Source organism: Prionailurus bengalensis, chromosome D3 (assembly GCF_016509475.1).
Source record: "Prionailurus bengalensis isolate Pbe53 chromosome D3, Fcat_Pben_1.1_paternal_pri, whole genome shotgun sequence".
NCBI lineage: Eukaryota > Metazoa > Chordata > Mammalia > Carnivora > Felidae > Prionailurus > Prionailurus bengalensis.
Genome location: NC_057356.1, coordinates 35,099,306 through 35,117,301, shown reverse-complemented (window position 1 = coordinate 35,117,301; position 17,996 = coordinate 35,099,306). Strand labels below are relative to the sequence as shown.

General features: G+C 37.1%; 1 protein-coding gene across 5 annotated transcripts in view; it reads left to right on the top strand.

Moving 5' to 3' along the window:
• ANKRD12 (ankyrin repeat domain 12) overlaps window positions 1-17,996 on the top strand; it is a 129,545-nt gene that overhangs the window by 66,540 nt on the left and 45,009 nt on the right. For 4 of the 5 annotated variants that reach the window (XM_043558296.1, XM_043558293.1, XM_043558297.1 and 1 more), the window contains 2 exons: window positions 7-149; window positions 12,438-12,585. In XM_043558296.1, coding sequence (XP_043414231.1) covers window positions 7-149; window positions 12,438-12,585 — 291 coding nt within the window. Of the gene's footprint in view, window positions 1-6; window positions 150-12,437; window positions 12,586-17,996 lie in introns of those variants that run through there. The other variant, XM_043558298.1, reaches the window with a different exon arrangement.

Sequence of the window (17,996 nt, the reverse complement as noted above, 5' to 3'; positions counted from 1 at the left end):
CTTTAGGTTGGACACCATTGCATGAAGCTTGCAACGTTGGATATTATGATGTTGCTAAGATACTTATAGCAGCTGGAGCAGATGTTAACACACAAGGATTAGATGATGACACTCCACTCCATGATTCTGCTAGTAGTGGGCACAGAGATGTAAGTATGATAGAAAAATCAATATACATTTTCAAAATATTAACTCAGCCCAGAGTAATTGAGTTCACTTCTTCGTCATACCATCTCATATTTCACCCGTTGCTTGGTGAGCTCATCTGTATTTTATTTTCCCTTTTTCCTGCCTTCTAATTGCTAATTCATATTGTAGTCAAATTTAGTGTTTTATCTAAAACATAAGATTTATTCAACTTGATAGTTAATTAAACAGGTTGGCAAAATTTTATTGCAAGGCCATTCTCCTGTCAGATAGCTAGATGCAGCAGTTAAAACAGGTTTTACTTATAGTGAAAATTTTACCGTCTTGCCCTATCTATATTTTTCAGACTTATTAATATTTAATGGTCTCTCTCTCTACAACCTTCATTCCTGAATGTTAGCTGATATTATTTATTTAATATGTTCAGATGGTTTATATGTATAGTAATAAAAATATAATCAAACATGATTATATATGCTTACAAATTAATGGTACCTTTGAACATCATGTTTAATTTGTTTTGATGTAATTTTATGAACCATTGTAGGTTTTAAATCCATTTGCATTTTCAATCTTTGTCATGCTGATATCCAAGCTTAAGCCCATCTCTATTGTAATGAAGTTCATGTTTTAAGTGTCTTTAATGCTTAAATGCATTGTGGTAGTCTGCTTACAGTGAGAGCAAATCAGTCTGGGGCACTATTAGGAATGGTTCAAAAGCAGGATTTTGTGTTTCAAATAAAAGTAAAAACTATGTAAAGAGAAAACCTATTAAAGAATATTTGGATATAGTTTAGAAAGTTGAAAAGTACCTTATAGCTTCTAAAGATAACTGCAGGCTCCCTCCCCTTCCTCCCCACTTCTCAGTATTTTTAGCCAAAAGCAACTACTGTTTATATATTTTTTAAATGTTTATTTATTTACTTTGAGAGTGAGAGAGAGAGACAGAGGGGGGGAGAGAGAATCCCAAGCAGGCTCCACGCTGTCAGCACTGAGCCCAACTCAGGGCTCACTCCCACAAACTACGAGATCATAACCTGAGCTGAAATCAAGAGTCGGCCACTAAACCGGCTGAACTATCCAGGCACCCTGCCAAAACAACTAACATAGGTGTTTCTTCTGTATTTCTAGCAAGATGAAGCTGTCTTGCTTTTTTTTTTTTTTTTTTTTTTTTTTTTAAACATATTTTTTTTTCAACGTTTTATTTTTATTTTTTGGGACAGAGAGAGACAGAGCATGAACGGGGGAGGGGCAGAGAGAGAGGGAGACAGAATCAGAAACAGGCTCCAGGCTCCGAGCCATCAGCCCAGAGCCCGACGTGGGGCTCGAACTCACAGACCGCGAGATCGTGAGCTGGCTGAAGTCGAACGCCCAACCGACTGCGCCACCCAGGCGCCCCTGTCTTGCTTTTTAATTTTTAGTTTTTATTTTTTGACCTCCTGCAGAAGATTTTATTGCTGTTCAGATATTCACAGAATCTATATTATGTAGTCTTTACTAGCCTTTATTATAATTGTATTTTCTTTTTTGGATTTTTTTTTGTTTGTTTTATTATCTGGGTTAATATATTGCCTTTTCTTCTTTTGTTAATTTAGTTTTCTATGCATCTATATTTGTTCTTCTCTATTCTCTCTGATAAAACTCATTTAGCCTGTAAATAAGGTAAAGCACATTGATCAGTTTATTATTTTTAAGAAATACTTGTGGGATTTTTCATATCCCTGTATATAAGATATCTTGTATCCTGATCTCTTTGGGACTAGTTGCTCTCTAGATCTGAGGCATAGATGCCGTCCTGGAATATCACTTAACCATTAATCCCATGTGGGATTTTCAGTCTTTCCACGAGATTTCTAGTTTCCGGGTGCCCATCTTAACTTTCATTAATTAAATGGTTTGTTCTATTTCCTGCATGGTCATGGATTTCCCCAAGATCCTCATTGCTCTGATGTGGTGTATTTCTCACATTAGAGATCTTCTGTTAACTTCTGTTCATTCATATTTGACTGAAGCTCAAAAAAGCCTGACTGACAAGATGTGTAATGTACGGAGTCTGTTGGCTGGTGAGCTTTTCTGTAGTGTGTCTGGTGGAACAAGATGGCTGTTTTGTCAAAGTCTCCTAAATGTCAGTATTCATAGGTTCTTCCCTTGGTATAGATAGTTTCTCCAGAAAGCAATATTCTACTTTCCTGTCTGGATGACAGAAGAATGTTTTTCTAGCTTCCTAGAAGCCAAGCAGAGGAGGAGTTTTTGTTCGACAGTGGTTAAGAAGAGACTCTGAACTCATTCTGTCTTAGAGAAACTTACATTTAATTCTCCTGACTTACAGTAAGATACCATTAAACTGTCTTCCACTGCGCTATCTAAACCCAGAATCTTACTTTCATGTTGAGAAAAACTTCTCTTCTTCAGGGATGGAAAAGGTGCATTCACCTGACTGTGAAGGCTTGAGAATAGAAGCACCATCATTAAAATTATTACTTCCCTGGTACATCTCAAAAGCCTGAAAGTTTGAACAATGACCACCATATGCCAGGATCTCATGGCAGCCAACGTGTAATTCAGTTCAAAAATCCTGTTTTAGAGTTTTTAGAGTTTGCTTCGTAGGACCACTCTATGTACCATAGGTTGGGTGCTGGGATTCTGAGAAGTTTGCAGGTGCTTGCAGAGATAGGAGGAAAGAGGGATGTGATCTCAGGAGCAACACCTGTTAGGATATGACAGCAGCAGGATAGAACAAAGGAAGAAGCTGATAGAGCAAAGGAAGAAGTTGTGCAGCTGCAACAAAAGCTTCAGCCAGTGTCACAGGGAGTCATTGATACGAAGATGCACTTCGGAGTTTGCTCTGATTTGAGGTAGGGGCTAGGTCTGTGTGCGTGCACGTGGATCAGTCAGTGAATGCAAGCTGCTGATGGCAAGGAGGCATACCCCTTAAGTGATGCCACTCCCAGCAGTTGGGGGTATAAGCATCTTGGTCCATTTAGAAGGTATCTGAGCAGTGCACACCATCCACTAGAACCTTCAGACGGAAGCTTCTGCCTGGCACTGGTACCTGGCTCTGTGGATCCATTTGCAGCTGCCTCTCCACTCCAATGCACAGTACAGGTGGGACTCAGGGAGACATAGCATTCCCTACCACTAGTGAACCTGCAGATCTGTTTCCATGACTGCCTTCCCTCCCTGCTTATCAGCAGCAAATCCAGTCAACCATTCATTCTCAGGTTTCTCCAGGCAAGAGTCAAACACTGTGTGAACCCCAGACTCCGGACACTTGGGTAAAACTTTTCTTTTCATGGTGACCTAATCCCAAGTGAACCTATAAAGTCAGGAAATTCCCTTTTAAAAAATGGCCTCACACATGGTTTTCCTATTGAGTAGACCAATGATGGTGATTGAAGAAGAGAAGGAAAGGATTTGGTTATCTTTAGCAAGTCTGGGATTATAGTGAGCATTTCTTTTCAAGCTGGATGAACACTTAGTCTTCACTACCATCACGTTTAATACCTTGTTATACTTTGAATTTCATGAAGTCAGCAGTTTCTTCTGCTTGAAACTGTGCCATGAGTAACATTTACTTTGAGGAATACTTGAACAGTGTGCATAGAAGTGGCACCGTTTCATTACAAATGAAGATGTAATTGCTTATTGATCTGAAAAACATTTGTAACTACTGAAATTTTTCATATTAAGGGAGACTTGGTAATGGAGTGTCACATAAATTATTTATCTGAGGTTCTTGTAACTGCATTTTTAGGTAGTTGCATTTATTTGTCTTCTTTGAGTCAATAGGCTTCAGTGAATATTTCCCAAAGTCAAATAATAGGAAAAATCAACTTGGTGGCAAAAATGGAGATCAGATTTTACTAATTCCTCAGTAAGAAAAATCCTCGGTATTCACATGATAAAATGACTGGGTTATGAAGCTAAATATGAATAACTGGTCTGTTTTGATCTCTTATTTTGTGGTGTTATTTTGTGAACTACATTACATTAATGTCTCGTGGTAGTATTTGTATTTTCACTATGGGACAAGAAATGTTCTAAATGCTTTATACGTATTGGTTCTTTTAATCTTCACAATAAGCAAACAAGCTTCTGATGTGTCTTGTTAAGACTGTGTAGCCTGTTCCATTTCAATACCCTCAGCCTCTCCATGAGCGTGGCAGGGCATTGACATAAGAACTCCTGCTCTTCCCAAGTTTATTAAATTGATGTGACTCCAAATTAAGGGACCAAAAGAGAGGAATCTCCATGTCTTTTTAAGACAAAAACGATATGATGATTCAGTGATCTAGGAGAGTTGCTACTTAATGAGTCTCCACTCTAATAAGAAAGATAGGACATGCTTTATAATGTCCTAGATTGCGTTTTGATATCCTCTCATACCTTTCTGCTAGAAAATCCCCTTTTGTTCTCTTAAGCAGCAAACATTCTCTGCCCTATTTTCTTTTTTGACATGCAATAAAAATTTCAGTGTCAAGCTGCCTGTCTTAAAAGGCACATTTTACTCTATTTGATGAAAAAAGTGGAATTTGGAGTGAAGATAGATAGATACGAATTCACTTGTGGCCTGGCCAACTTACTATCTGTGTGATTTTGAACAAGTGGCTTTTCTCCTCTGAATCTCCATTTCCTCGTCTTTAAATTATATAACAAATAATACCTATCTAAAGGGGATATTTTGAAGGAAAAAAGACACTATGCATGTAAACACACCTTGAAATCTAAAATGGTATAGAAGTGTCAGAGGTAGAAGATTAAAAGGCTACCTTTATGTTACTATTTTTCAAAAATACTCAAATATTTTAGAAACTAGAATTTGGAACCTAAAAATGCTATTTTTCACATTAACTTTTTTCTCTAAGGTATTTTTTATGATTCTCAAAGAAGTTCTAATTTTAAAGAAAAAATGCAGTGTATAAACATTGTTTTTCCTGAACTGGTTTTTGTTTACCATTGGACTAGTCTTTTCTGCTCCCTTGGCCATTGTATACACCTGTATATACCTATATAGCAATTCCAGCATTTTTTTTTTAACTGATGTACTTGTGTGTTTCCTGTACTGCACTGTGAGTAGCATGCATATGGCCTTTTAAAAAAAAAAAAATTTTTTTTTTAATGTTTATTTTTGAGACAGAGAGAGACAGAGCATGAACAGGGGAGGGTCAGAGAGAGAGGGAGACACAGAATCTGAAACAGGCTCCGGGCTCCGAGCTGTCAGCACAGAGCCCGATGCGGGGCTCGAACCCACGGACCGCGAGATCATGACCTGGGCCGAAGTCGGAAGCTCAACCGACTGAGCCACCCAGGCGCCCCTGCATACAGCCTTTTTGTATGGATTTGTGTTAGTGGCCCCTGGAGCTTCTTGTTACATAAGACTTAACATATAACACTTACTGAGTTCTGCATGCATGCATGTATGGTACATGGATGGATGAATACATAACTGAGAATAAAGCAGAAAGAAAAAGACTTAATTTATAAGACCTGACAATATATAGGGTACATTTCTTTCTCACTGCATTTATCAGAAAGTGACTTATTTTCTGGCTCTGCTATTTAAATATTGTACTTTTGGCTCTTTTTTTTAAACGATATTCTTCTTGATAGCTTATCAAGGATGAATTGTTTTTCTTTAAAGTGATAAGATTTCCTAATTTCTAACTATAATGTTAAAGAATCATGCCTTGTTAGACATGTTTCTGTGAATACAAGTTTCTAAATGTGCACATAGCTGCAAATATTTCCAGAGGCTGACCTTTGAGCTCCTATACTTACAGGGACTCAAACACTATTTCCAGTCTCTTTCCAGAGGGAGACTGGCATGCTACTTTCAAGAGACCTTTGCTTTCCTCCTACCAACATGCCTAGGATAGTAGGAGTCACAATTCAGAGCTATTGAGAGCTATTTTCTCCTTGTTCTTTTACTTGTGCCTAAGAAGGAAGAGGGAAATGAGAGCCACCAAACTCTCATTTGTGTATATTTGTACCATTTATTATGAATCTCTACCTAAGAATTAAATTTCTTTAACTCAGTAATACCTCTGACAACTGCAGCCATCCATAAAACATTTCCAGGGTGGGAGAAGCTGAAAGATAGCAGTTTTCTGTCCTGTTGTAAATTATTTAGACTAACATAGCTTACTAAGAATCTAATCTTTAGCTTACCTTTTGCAAGTGTATATAGTATTTCATGATACATACTTTTGTGATTGCCTTATTTCTAGTTCTATTTTAGATATCTGTCCATTCTTCATCGTTTTTACTTATTTCAAATTTGTTGGCTCTTGTGCTTTAAGCAGCTTTGTTTTATTTTTGTGAGAGAGCATGAATGGGGGAGGGATAGAAAGAGAAGGAGACACAGAATACAAAGAAGACTCCAGGTTCTGAGCTGTCAGCACAGAGCCCGACACAGGGCTCAAACCCATGAACTGTGAGATCATGACCTAAGCTGAAGTCGGAGGCCTAACCAACTGAGTCACCCCGGGACCCCCTTTAAATCCTTCTGGAATAAATAATGATTTGCATATGTGGAAGTTCTGTAGAAGGTTATTTGGGTTGGGGTTTTTGTAACATGTTTAAGTTAACCACCTGTCCCTGATTCATCACAGTCATGCAATATGTATTTGCTGGTTATTTCCTAATGGGTGTAGAAAGTTTTCAGCGGTATCAAGATCCTACATTTTATTTATTTTTTTTATCCTGTGGCTCTAGCCTAAGGAAATAAGCTTAAAAATGGAAATTTTTCAACTTATAAAGATGTACAGTACAGTATTATTCATATTAACTACAAGTTTTTACTTCAGTTACCTTCTCAAACCCCTAAAATGACAGTAAGAGGAGATTCTAGATGACAGATGCACAAGGACAAAAAAAGAAGAAACAAGAAAACCAACATTTTGGGAGAAGAGAATTAGAAGAATGAGTGGTTACTGATCTAGAACAGGATTTGGCAGACTTTTCTCTAAAGGGCCAGATAGTAAATATTTTCGATTTTGCTGGCCATGTGCCGCCTCCACCATCCTTTCTCTGTCTACCCTCTTTTTTCCCTCTCTCTTCCTTTGAACTAATTCTCCTATGTAAATCCTTTTTAAAGTATTTTTAAAAAATATATAAAAAGTTACTTTTCATTGGCTAACTCCTGATTTATAGAAATCAAAGAAAATTGAAACAAAAGCCATTCAAATGCAGAATCCCAGAAAGACTAGACCTCAGGAATTGGTGGTGCTTGGTACTTCTGGAAGTGCCTATTAAGATAGGACTGAAAACAAGATAATTGTATCAAAGTCTTTTTGACCCTTCTATCCCCTTCCTAACCCTACATGGCCATATGATTACACCTCTCCCACCCCAGCAGATGATGGGAGGTTGATTTCCTGGCAAGTATAAACCATACATTCTGGACTGACATGCCACAAGAATAGTTGAGAGTAAGGATAAAGCGTAAGTTAACTAAGTGAAACATATCCAGTGTTAAGAACCCAGCCTCCTTTCAACAACCAAAATGTTGACAGTAAGGCTTAGAATTTTAGGCATGAGTTGAAAGATTTCTCCACAGGAAATTGAACTAGCTGAGAGAGGAGTCTGATGAAATGGTCCTGTTACATCACACTAACATGAAGTCCATCTGTCAACAAGTCCTAACCATGCCAACAAAACTTTCAGTAAGTCTTTTTAGTGGCTTACTCTTAAGTGTGGACAGCCAGTGATCCACCTGCATTTGAGAAAAGTCTCTAATATAGATGATAAAGATCAGAACAAGCAAACAAAAATGTAGGAACTTGGAGGACGAAATAATGCCATGAGGAAGTTCCCCCAAAGCCATCAACTTCCCCAAAGAGTTAAGAATTTATTGTAGCTATGAAGTAAGAGCTGAATGCATTAAACAAGGAACAGTGAGTGAAGGAAAAAACCTCCTAGAAGTTAATAATATGGTAAAAAATGAAAAATGGAGCACAGTTGACCCTTGACCAATACAGGTTTCAACTGCATGGGTCCCCTTGCAGATTTTTTTCGACAAATATGGTATAGTACTATACACGTATTTTCTTTTCCTTGTGGTTTTTTTTTTTTTAATGTTTATTTATTTTGACGGGGAGGGAGGGCACAGAGAGAGAGAATCCCAAGCAGGCTCCACACCATCAACACAGAGCCTTGACACGGGGCTTGATCTCACTAACTGTGAGCCAAAATCAAGAGTCAGATGCTCAACCAACTGAGCCACCCAGGCAATGTTTCTTAATAACATTGACTTTTCTCTAGCTTACTTTATTGTAAGAATAAAGCATATGATACACAAAAACCCACAAAATATGTGTTAATTGACAGTCTATGTAATTGCTAAGGCTTCCAGTCAGTAGTAGGCTATTATTAATTAAGCTCTTGGGAGTCAAAAATTAATATGTGGATTCTCAACTACACAGGAATCTGCACCCCTAACCCCCATGTTGCTCAAGGGTCAGTTGTTTGAGGATTAAAGATAAAGTTGAAGAAATCTCCCAGAAACTAGGAAACAAAAAGACAAAAGTGAAGACACAGAAATGAGAAAAAAGATTACTTTAAGAAACCTAGTATCTTAAGAGTTCTTCGAAGGCAGAACATTGAAAACAGAAAGGATATTAAATAAAACCAGAAATTTTCCTAGAACTGAAGGAACATGGGTCTTCAAATTATAAGCATTCAGTTGAATGCTCAGCACAATGGATGTAAAAAGACCAAGATCAAGATATATTATCCTTCGGACGCTGGGTGACTCCGTTGGTTTCACATCCAATTCTTGGTTTCAGCTTGGGTCGTGATCTTGCAGTTCATGAGTTCAGGTCCCATATTGGGTCCTCGGACAGTGCGAAGCCTGCTTCAGATTCTCTCTCCCTCTCTCTCTCTGTTCCTACCCCCTTGTGTGCTCGCTCTCTCCAAATAAATAAACTTAAAAAAAAAAAAAGATACATTATCCTGGAATTTCGGAACAACAGGGGCAAAGAATGTCCTGAAATTTACAGAGAGAAGAAACAAATCATTATATAAGGTAAAAAAAAAAAAAAAAAAAAAAAAAAAAATCAGAATGGCATCAGACTTTTCATTAACAACCCTAGAAGCTAGAAGATAATGGAGTGATACCTTCAGAATTGGAGGGAAAATTGTTTTTTAATGTAGATAAAGGTATTTTCTGACATGTAAAAAAATCTCAAAATATTTACTTCTTCAGGAATTTTCTGGAGTTGGTGATTCAACAAAATAAAGGGAGTAAATCAAAAAAGAAGATAGGATTGGGGCACCTGGGTGGCTCAGTTAGTCAGGTGTCCGACTTGATTTCAGTTTGGGTCATGATCTCATGGTCATTAGATTGAGCCCAGAGTCAGGCTTCTCACTGAGCATGGAGCCTGCTTGAGATTCTCTCCCTCTCTCTGCCCCTCCCCCACTCACGCTTGCGCGTGCACGCACTCTCTCTCTCTAAAAATAAACATTAAAAAAAAGTTTGTAAAGAACACAACACAAAATTGAGGAAAGGGTATTTCTGGGGTTATAGGATGAAGGGAGCTGACAGCTGGGAAGCAAATCTTAGAGAGCAACCAGTCCATTTTAGAGCACATTAGAAGGCTTGGAGAAAGGAGTCTGTAACAAAAAACGATAGTATACTGAATCGAAGAAGACTGTATTTGTAGCAGAATGGGGGATGAATTAAAGATGGTTATGTAGAAAACTAAGCAAATGAAAAATCAAGACAGTTAACTCCACAGGGGAAAAATAAAGTTGTGTAAGAACGGAAATTTAGTCATAGAGCACTACTTGGCTCAACATTTTTATTAGGCCTAATGATGCACAAGAAATACATATGTAATTATGTTAGAATGCTAGGAGGAAGGGAAATGTATGTGTATGGCAGGGGAGAGGATGAGAGTTGGTGACAGACGGCTGAATCCACATCTTACATTGTAAGACAATAGGCAGTGCCTAAAACTGAAAAATATGGAAGAAGCAAACTTAAGTGTGTTACTTAAATATGTGGAGATACGTTTTGGAGATAGTCGTTCTTCACCAGTGGCCTTGAAAAGCTAGTTGATCTTTTAAAATCGTAAGCATGTGTAATTTGATAAAAATTAGCAAACAAAGGGATAAAATATTAACAGTTGGAATCATGAGTTATTTGTTTTTTTGATACATTCTTATCTTTCACATTTTCTAACTTGATAGTTTATTCTTTCATAGTCCAGAAAAAATTTTTCCATTATTCACTATGAGTCTTAATTTTTCTTACCTATTTTTGATTTGTTAGGAATTCCTAATTTACAACATCTTGTTTCATAAGGTTTCTTTAAAAAGACATTTATTTCCTAAATACAAGAAAATACCATTGTTGTGTGTTGGGAATAAATACTTGATCTCACATGAAGTTTGTCGTCTAGAATAAGGGTAGAGAAATGTGTTAATTAATTATAGAATAGATTTGTATATATAGAACACACAATGGAAATAGAAAGTGAAAACAAGAAGAGACTGTAAGCAAGCAGGATTAATAATATTTGATGTAGACTACAGTGAAAAACAAGGGCCAGTGCTGACTCCCAGCTTTCTGGCTGCAGTGACTGGGTATATATAGGTGCTAGTCACTAAGAATAGAAATAGATAAAAGATAAAGTAGATGTTTTAATGAGCTTTATTTGGGATCTATTGGTTTCAACTATTGCATTGTAGTTGCATTATATTTATTACATACAATACATAGTTATTGTATTTGCATTGAAATACAAATATATTCATTGATATATCCAGGATATTTGTGTTTGGAGCTCAAAAGAGAGGGCTAAGAAAGAGCAAACAAGAGAATGAAAATAAATGAATGGATTGCAAATTGTCAATCACATTCAAACAGAGTGGGTGAGATCTCCCTCCAAATAGATGGTGTAGACCAGAGCATGGGACTGTGAATCAAGGACAGAGCCCTAGGGAAACAATCATTGGCTTAGATCTTTACAGATCCCATTTCATGGGACTGATGAACATGGGAAAGATGGGACATTGCAGGTAGAAGAATGAAGAGCCATAAAAGTCAAGGTCGTAAGGGTGAACATCTTTTCAGAAGCTTGACTATGAAGGAAAAAAGATTTGACTAGAGGAGGGAAATATAGGTTTAAACAATTTCTTGTTTCATCCGTGTTTCATTTCTTTATTGCCATTTTTTTTTTTAAGATGAAAGAGACTGACTTCTAAGAAAGCCAATCAAAAAGAGGTTTAAAAACATGGAAGAAGATAAGCAACAAACAAAAGAAATGAAATAACTAGCCAGGCACATCCTGGTTTTGTGGAGCCCAAAGTTTACTGTATGTGGTAGGAGACAAGAGAGCTTAAGAACTGTGTCAAAGTAATGAATACAAAATTAGATACAGGACACTGTAATGGGACGATGAAAGTCAGGGCCTTAAAGTCCGATTCATTAGAACTAGGGCACCTGGGTGGTTCAGTTGGTTAAGCGTCTTAGCTCAGGTCTTCATCTCATGGTGGTGAGTTACAAGCCCCGTATTAGGCTCTGTGTTTAGGCATGAGGCCTATTTTATTATTTTTTTTTAATTAAGTTTATTTATTTTGAGAAAGACCAAGACCATGTGAGTGGGGCAGGGGCAGAGAGAAGGAGAGAGAATCCCAAGCAGGCTCCGCCCTGCCAGTGCAGAGCCCAACATGGGGCTTGAACTCACAAAACCTCAAGATCGTGACCTGAGCCGAAACCAAGAGTCAGACACATAACCGAGTGAGCCACCCAGGCACCCTGAAGCCTACTTTAAAAAAAAGATTCATTAGTTCTGAATAAATCCATGTCTGTTCCTAACAGTTTAAATTCCTAGAAGTTGGGAAAGAAGATGATTAAGAGCATTAGTAGTGATATTAGCCTTAAACAAAAGGATAATACTTCTTTTGAGACTCCCTTTTGAATATACATTCTAAGAGGCCAAGAAGCTTGTTATTCTTCTTCGTGGATTTATCTACAAAATTTGGAGCAGTGCTCATTAATAGACACTCAGTAAATATTTGTTGAATAGATGATGGAAAAGGAAGAAAAATGATCTGATTTAGTGCTCAAATAACCCAGCTTAAATTTTAAGGAGGAAACATCTTTGTAGTAGATAAGATCAGATTGAGGGTAGATGGCAATGAAAATGGAACTTGAAGAAAGTAATCATGATTTAGAATAGACAGAGGCAGAGTAGATGAGGCAGAAGGATATGTGTTTTCAAGAGAATGGTTGAAATGACACGAACACTGAAGAGACTAAATCTTCCTACTGTTTAATATTGCAGATAGTCAAACTGTTACTTCGTCATGGTGGAAATCCATTTCAAGCTAATAAGCACGGGGAGCGCCCAGTGGATGTAGCAGAGACAGAGGAGTTGGAATTGCTGCTAAAAAGAGAGGTGCCTTTGTCTGATGATGATGAAAGTTACACAGGTTCGTTTCAGATAATCTACATTCAACTGTTTGTTTGACGTGGTGTTTAGTAAAACATTCTGATTCTGCTTTACAATACAGAAAATGTTTGAGTTCCTTAGAATAATGTTAGCCAGCTATTAAGAATGATGAATTTAGTAACCTAGGTATTTACTACATGTCTTCTGTGTAAGTGGAGACATAATGCCATTGCCCTATTTTCATGATTCCCTCCCCCCCCCCAAACTGCTATCACATTAAAGTCTACTGCAGAACCTTTCCCCATTAACAGCTGTTAGCACGCTACTCTGACTTCTTTCATTCTGTTATAAATTAGAGAGCTACTAACCAAACCCTTCCTGTTTTTCCTGGCATTAGTGAGTCATCTTTGCATTTTGACTTCTGTGATTTAGGTGGTTGAACTCTGCTCATTGTTGTAAGGTAGGGGCACAGTTTATAAACATCGTATTAAAAAGAAAAGATCTAAAAGAATATTTCAGAAAAATTTTGACGTACTTGGTTTCCTTTTAAACATAAACAATTAGAGATGTAACAGAAGAAAACTTTCCTGCATTGAAGAAAGTCTTTTACATATAGTTTGAAAGGATTCATGTTTCAGGCAAAAATCCTCATTGAATTTATTCTTCAAGAATTTATTAAGAATCATAATGGCCATATCCTCACAAAATTTTAAAGAATTTCTACAAGAAATTAGGTAATACTACTTCTTATAAATAAGGGAATAAAGGGGCGCCTGGGTGGCTCAGTCGGGCGGCCGACTTTGGCTCAGGTCATGATCTCACTGTCCGTGAGTTCAAGCCCTGCATCGGGCTCTGTGCTGACAGCTCAGAGCCTGGGGCCCGTTTCAGATTCTGTGTCTCCCTCTCTCTCTGACCCTCCCCCGTTCATGCTCTGTCTCTCTCTGTCTCAAAAATAAATAAACGTTAAAAAAAAAATAAATTAAAAAAAAATAAAAATAAAATAAATAAGGGAATAAAAATCAAACCATACTCATTTAATCTCAGCCATTTCCAGAAAGCAGTAAAGCAACATTTATACTTTTGAGGCAGAAAGGTCTACCCTGTGCTTTTTTTTTTTTTTTTTTTTTTTTTTTTTTTGAGGTAGAAGTGACCTGTAACATTATGTTCCAAGTGTTCAACGTAATGATTTGGTGTTTGTATATATTGCAAAATGATCACTACAGTAAGGCTAGTTAACATCCATCATCCTACATAGTTAAAATATTTTTTCTTTTTTTTCTCGTGATAAGGAATTTTAAGATCTGTCTTAGCAGCTTTCAAATACATAGTACAGTATTATCACCATGCTGTACCTTCCGTCCCCATGACTTACTTATTTTATACTAAAAGTTTGTACATTTTGACCCCTTTCATCCATTTCATCTAGTGCCCACCTCTGGCAGCCTATAATCTGTTCTCTGTATCAGTGAGCTTGGGGTTTTTTTGTTTTGTTTTTAGATTACACATATAAGTGAGATCATACAGTATTTGTCTTTCTCTGACTTACTTCACTTGGCATGATGACCTCAGGGTCCTTTGTAGATGGCAAGATTTCACTCTTTCTTATGGTTGGGTAATTTATTAATGCATATGCCACATCTTTTTTAACCATTCATCCATAGATGGACACTTGGGTTGCCTCCATATCTTGGCTATTGTAAATAATGCTGCAGTGAACATGGGGTGCATATATCTTTTTGAGTTAGTGTTTTTGTTTCTTCAGATAAATACCCAGAAGTGGAATTGCTGGGAATTATGGTAATTCCATCTTTAATTTTTTGAGGAGCTTCCATACTATTTTCCATAGTGGCCGCACTAATTTACATTCCCATCAGCAGTGCAGAAGTCTGTTTTCTCCACGTCTTTGCTAACACTTTTTATTTCTTGTCTTTTTGGAACTAGCCATTCTCACAAGTGTGAGGAGATACCTCACTGCGGTTTGCAATTCCCTGATAATTAGTGATGTTGAGCATCTTTTCATATATTCTTGGCCCTTTTTACATCTTCTTTGGAAAAATGTCTATTCAAATCCTCTCCCCATTTTTAAATTGGATTGTTTGCTTTTGAGTTGTATGAGTTCTCTATATATTTTAGATGTTTTTAGGAGATACATGATTTTCAGATATTTTCTCCCATTCACTAGGTTGCCTTTTCATGTTGTTGATGATTTCCTTTGCTGTGCAGAAGTTAGAATCTCAGTGTTTTATTATGAACATGTTCAGCGGTGCCTGAGTGGCTCAGTTGCTTAAGTGTCCGACTTCAGCTCAGGTCATGAACTGAAGCTCAGGTCAGGTTCATGCGTTCGAGCCCCGTGCAGGGCTCTGTGTTGACAGCTCAGAGCCTGGAGCCTGCTTTGGATTCATATTCATTCACTCTTTCCCTCTCTCTCTTTCTCTCTTCCTCTTCTACGTTGCACACTTTCTCTCTCGAACATAAATAAAGGTTTTTAAAAGTTAAAAAAAAATATTCAAACATACAGCAAAGCTCAAAGAATTATGTAGTGTACACTCTGTACCCAGCAAATACAATTTCTTAGCTGTTAACTTTTTACTAGATTTTTTTATTACATTATCACATATCCAATCTTCTTATTTTTTTGATGCCTTTCAGAATAAATTGCAGACATTTCTAAATCCTTTAGCAGGCATTTCATTAACTAGAGTTCTGTTTTCGCATATGATTATTTAAGATAATATTTACATTTGTGAAATTAATCTTTAATGAAGCAGTCTGAATTTTCAGAACTGCATAGACCTGTATAATCTAATCTTCTCAAGATACAGACTGTCTCTGTCATTCCAGAAAGTTCCTTACACCCTTCCCTAGTCAGTTCCCACCCCTACCTGATCATTTATATCTTTTATGGTAAAAATGATTAGGCAAGAATCACTAATGGCTGATAATCTACAGGGGACTTTTTGATGATGAGCAGAATATTTACATGGCCTTTTCACCAATACCACAACAGAGGAGAAGGAAAACAGTAATGATAGAGAAGAGAAATTTAGCACACTGAACTTTGTGGTCAAAATTACCATCATCAAGGGAGGGATGGATGCACATCATGTGCCTTCAGATGTGATACCATGAGAAGGATATAATGTTACTTTTCTAGCATTCTGGCTGTGAATGCATAATCATGAGGAATGTTCTGGTTTTTTTCTTTTTAAGAGCCAGCACCATGAAAGATTAAGAAATGTCAATGTCATAAAGTGATAGAAATGTTCCATATTATGTAAAGAGATAACAGTTAAGGGCTATACCTGTTCCTTGTCTGGATCCTATCCTGGAGGGGGAGAATGACTATATAAAGAACATTATACCATACAAGGAATATGGACAGAAGATTAGCGTTTTATCAGTGTAAATTTATGAAGTTGATAACTATACTGTGGTGATAGATAGTATCCTTATGTTTTAGGAAATATTCACTGAAGTAGGTAGAGGTAAAGAGCCATGATGTATATAATTTACCTTCGTGCAGTTCAAAGGAAAAAATGTATATATACACACATGTATATACAGAGAGAATACAAGTTATAAAGCAAGAGAGTATAACAATAATAGGCATATCTGGATAAAGGATATATAGTATTTAGTATTTTTTCTAGCTTTTTGTGAGTCTGAAATTATTTCCAAATGAAATTCGAAATAAATACTGGGGCACCGCGTGGCTCAGTTGGTTAAGCATCTGACTTCGGGTCAGGTCATATCTTGCAGTTCATGAGTTCGAGCCCTGCATTGAGCTCCACGCTGCCAGTGCAGAGCCTGCTTAGGATTCTGTCTTTCTCCTTCTCTCTTTCTACCCTTCCCTTACTTGCTGTCTCTCTCAAAATAAATAAACTTAAAAAATATATATATCTATATATAGACATATATAGATATATATATATATAGATATATATATGTAAACATATCAGTATATAAGCTTTCCTTGCTTTATGTGTTGAAAAGATATAAAAGCAGTGACATTAAGACAGTATGCAATAATCAGTCATTCCTAGTGCCCAGATTATAATCTTGAAAAATATTCTACTGAAAGTAAAAGAAAAGCAGGATGGGGCACCTGGGTGGCTTAGTCAGTTGAGCATCCAACTTCAGCTCCGGTCATGATCTCATGGTTCGTGAATTCAAGCCCTGTATTGGGTTCACTGATGTCAGCATGGATCCCACTTCAGATCTTCTGACCCCTTCTCTCTTGGCTCCTCCCTCACTCACACTCTCTCAAATTAAAAAAGAAAAAAAAATGAAAAGAAAACTGGGAAAAAATAGGTGATTCTTTGAGGAAATCTAGAAGATAAACTTGGGACATTTTGTCATTACAGATTCTAAGGAAACTATCAAAGCCTTGTCAAAAAGCCTTAGGAAACAAGTTGGAGGAATACCCACTGGCCAAAGATGGGATAGTTTGTGCTTCAGTAACAGTATTAGTTGCATCTATGTTTAAATCCATGATTCCATAGTGATAAATTTTTAAATTAATTCATCATCAGAGAACTAATTTGTTATCTTAAAAATTAGGCAGAAATGGAAAGTGATCATTTATTTTGTCTTTCCTATATGAACTTTATCACTGGGTAACTTTATAGGTGAGAAGTATTTTCTTTTAAGATTAATTCAGCCAAAAGAATGGGAGAAAAGGATTAACTGTTTTGCAATTCCTAGTTAATATATCTAAGCATTGCTAACATTAAATTAAAAAAAAAAAATACTGCAATGCCCCCAATGAAAGAATACAATTCTCAGTCCTCAGGTTCCAGCTGCAGCTTGGAGGAAATATCAGGGTTTGAGGGATATGCTGAACTTCATTAACCAAAATCTAGACTGTGGGAGACCCAGACAGCTTTGGTTCTTCAACATAGATTGCATGAAAATGAAAAAGGATAACCTGTAGGAAAAAGTTAAAATGTTTAAAAAGGAGAAAGACTAAAAAACCAAGCATGTGTTTAATAGGTGAGTTATACTTTTCTGGGGTATTTTTGCACAAAACTCAGTCGAGATAGATGACACTTGTAAGTTCCAGGATATTACGGTTTGTTTGTTTGTTTAAGTTTATTTATTTATTTTGAGAGAGCAAGCACAAGTTGGGGAGGGACGGGAAGAGAGAGAGAATCCCAAACAGGCTCCATGCTTTCAGCACAGAACCTAATGCAGGGCTTACACTCACAAAACCTCAGGAACATGACGTGAGCCAAAACCAAGAGTTGGACGTTTAACTGACTGAGCCACCCAGGAATCCCTGGGATATTAGATTTTTTTTTTAATACTAAGAAATTCTTGGGGTGCCTGGGTGGCTCAGTTGGTTGAGCATCTGACTCTTGATTTCAGCTCAGGTCATGATCTCATGGTTTGTGGGAATGAGCTCCACATCGGGCTCTGTGCTGAGAGCATGGAGCCTGCTGGGGATTCTCT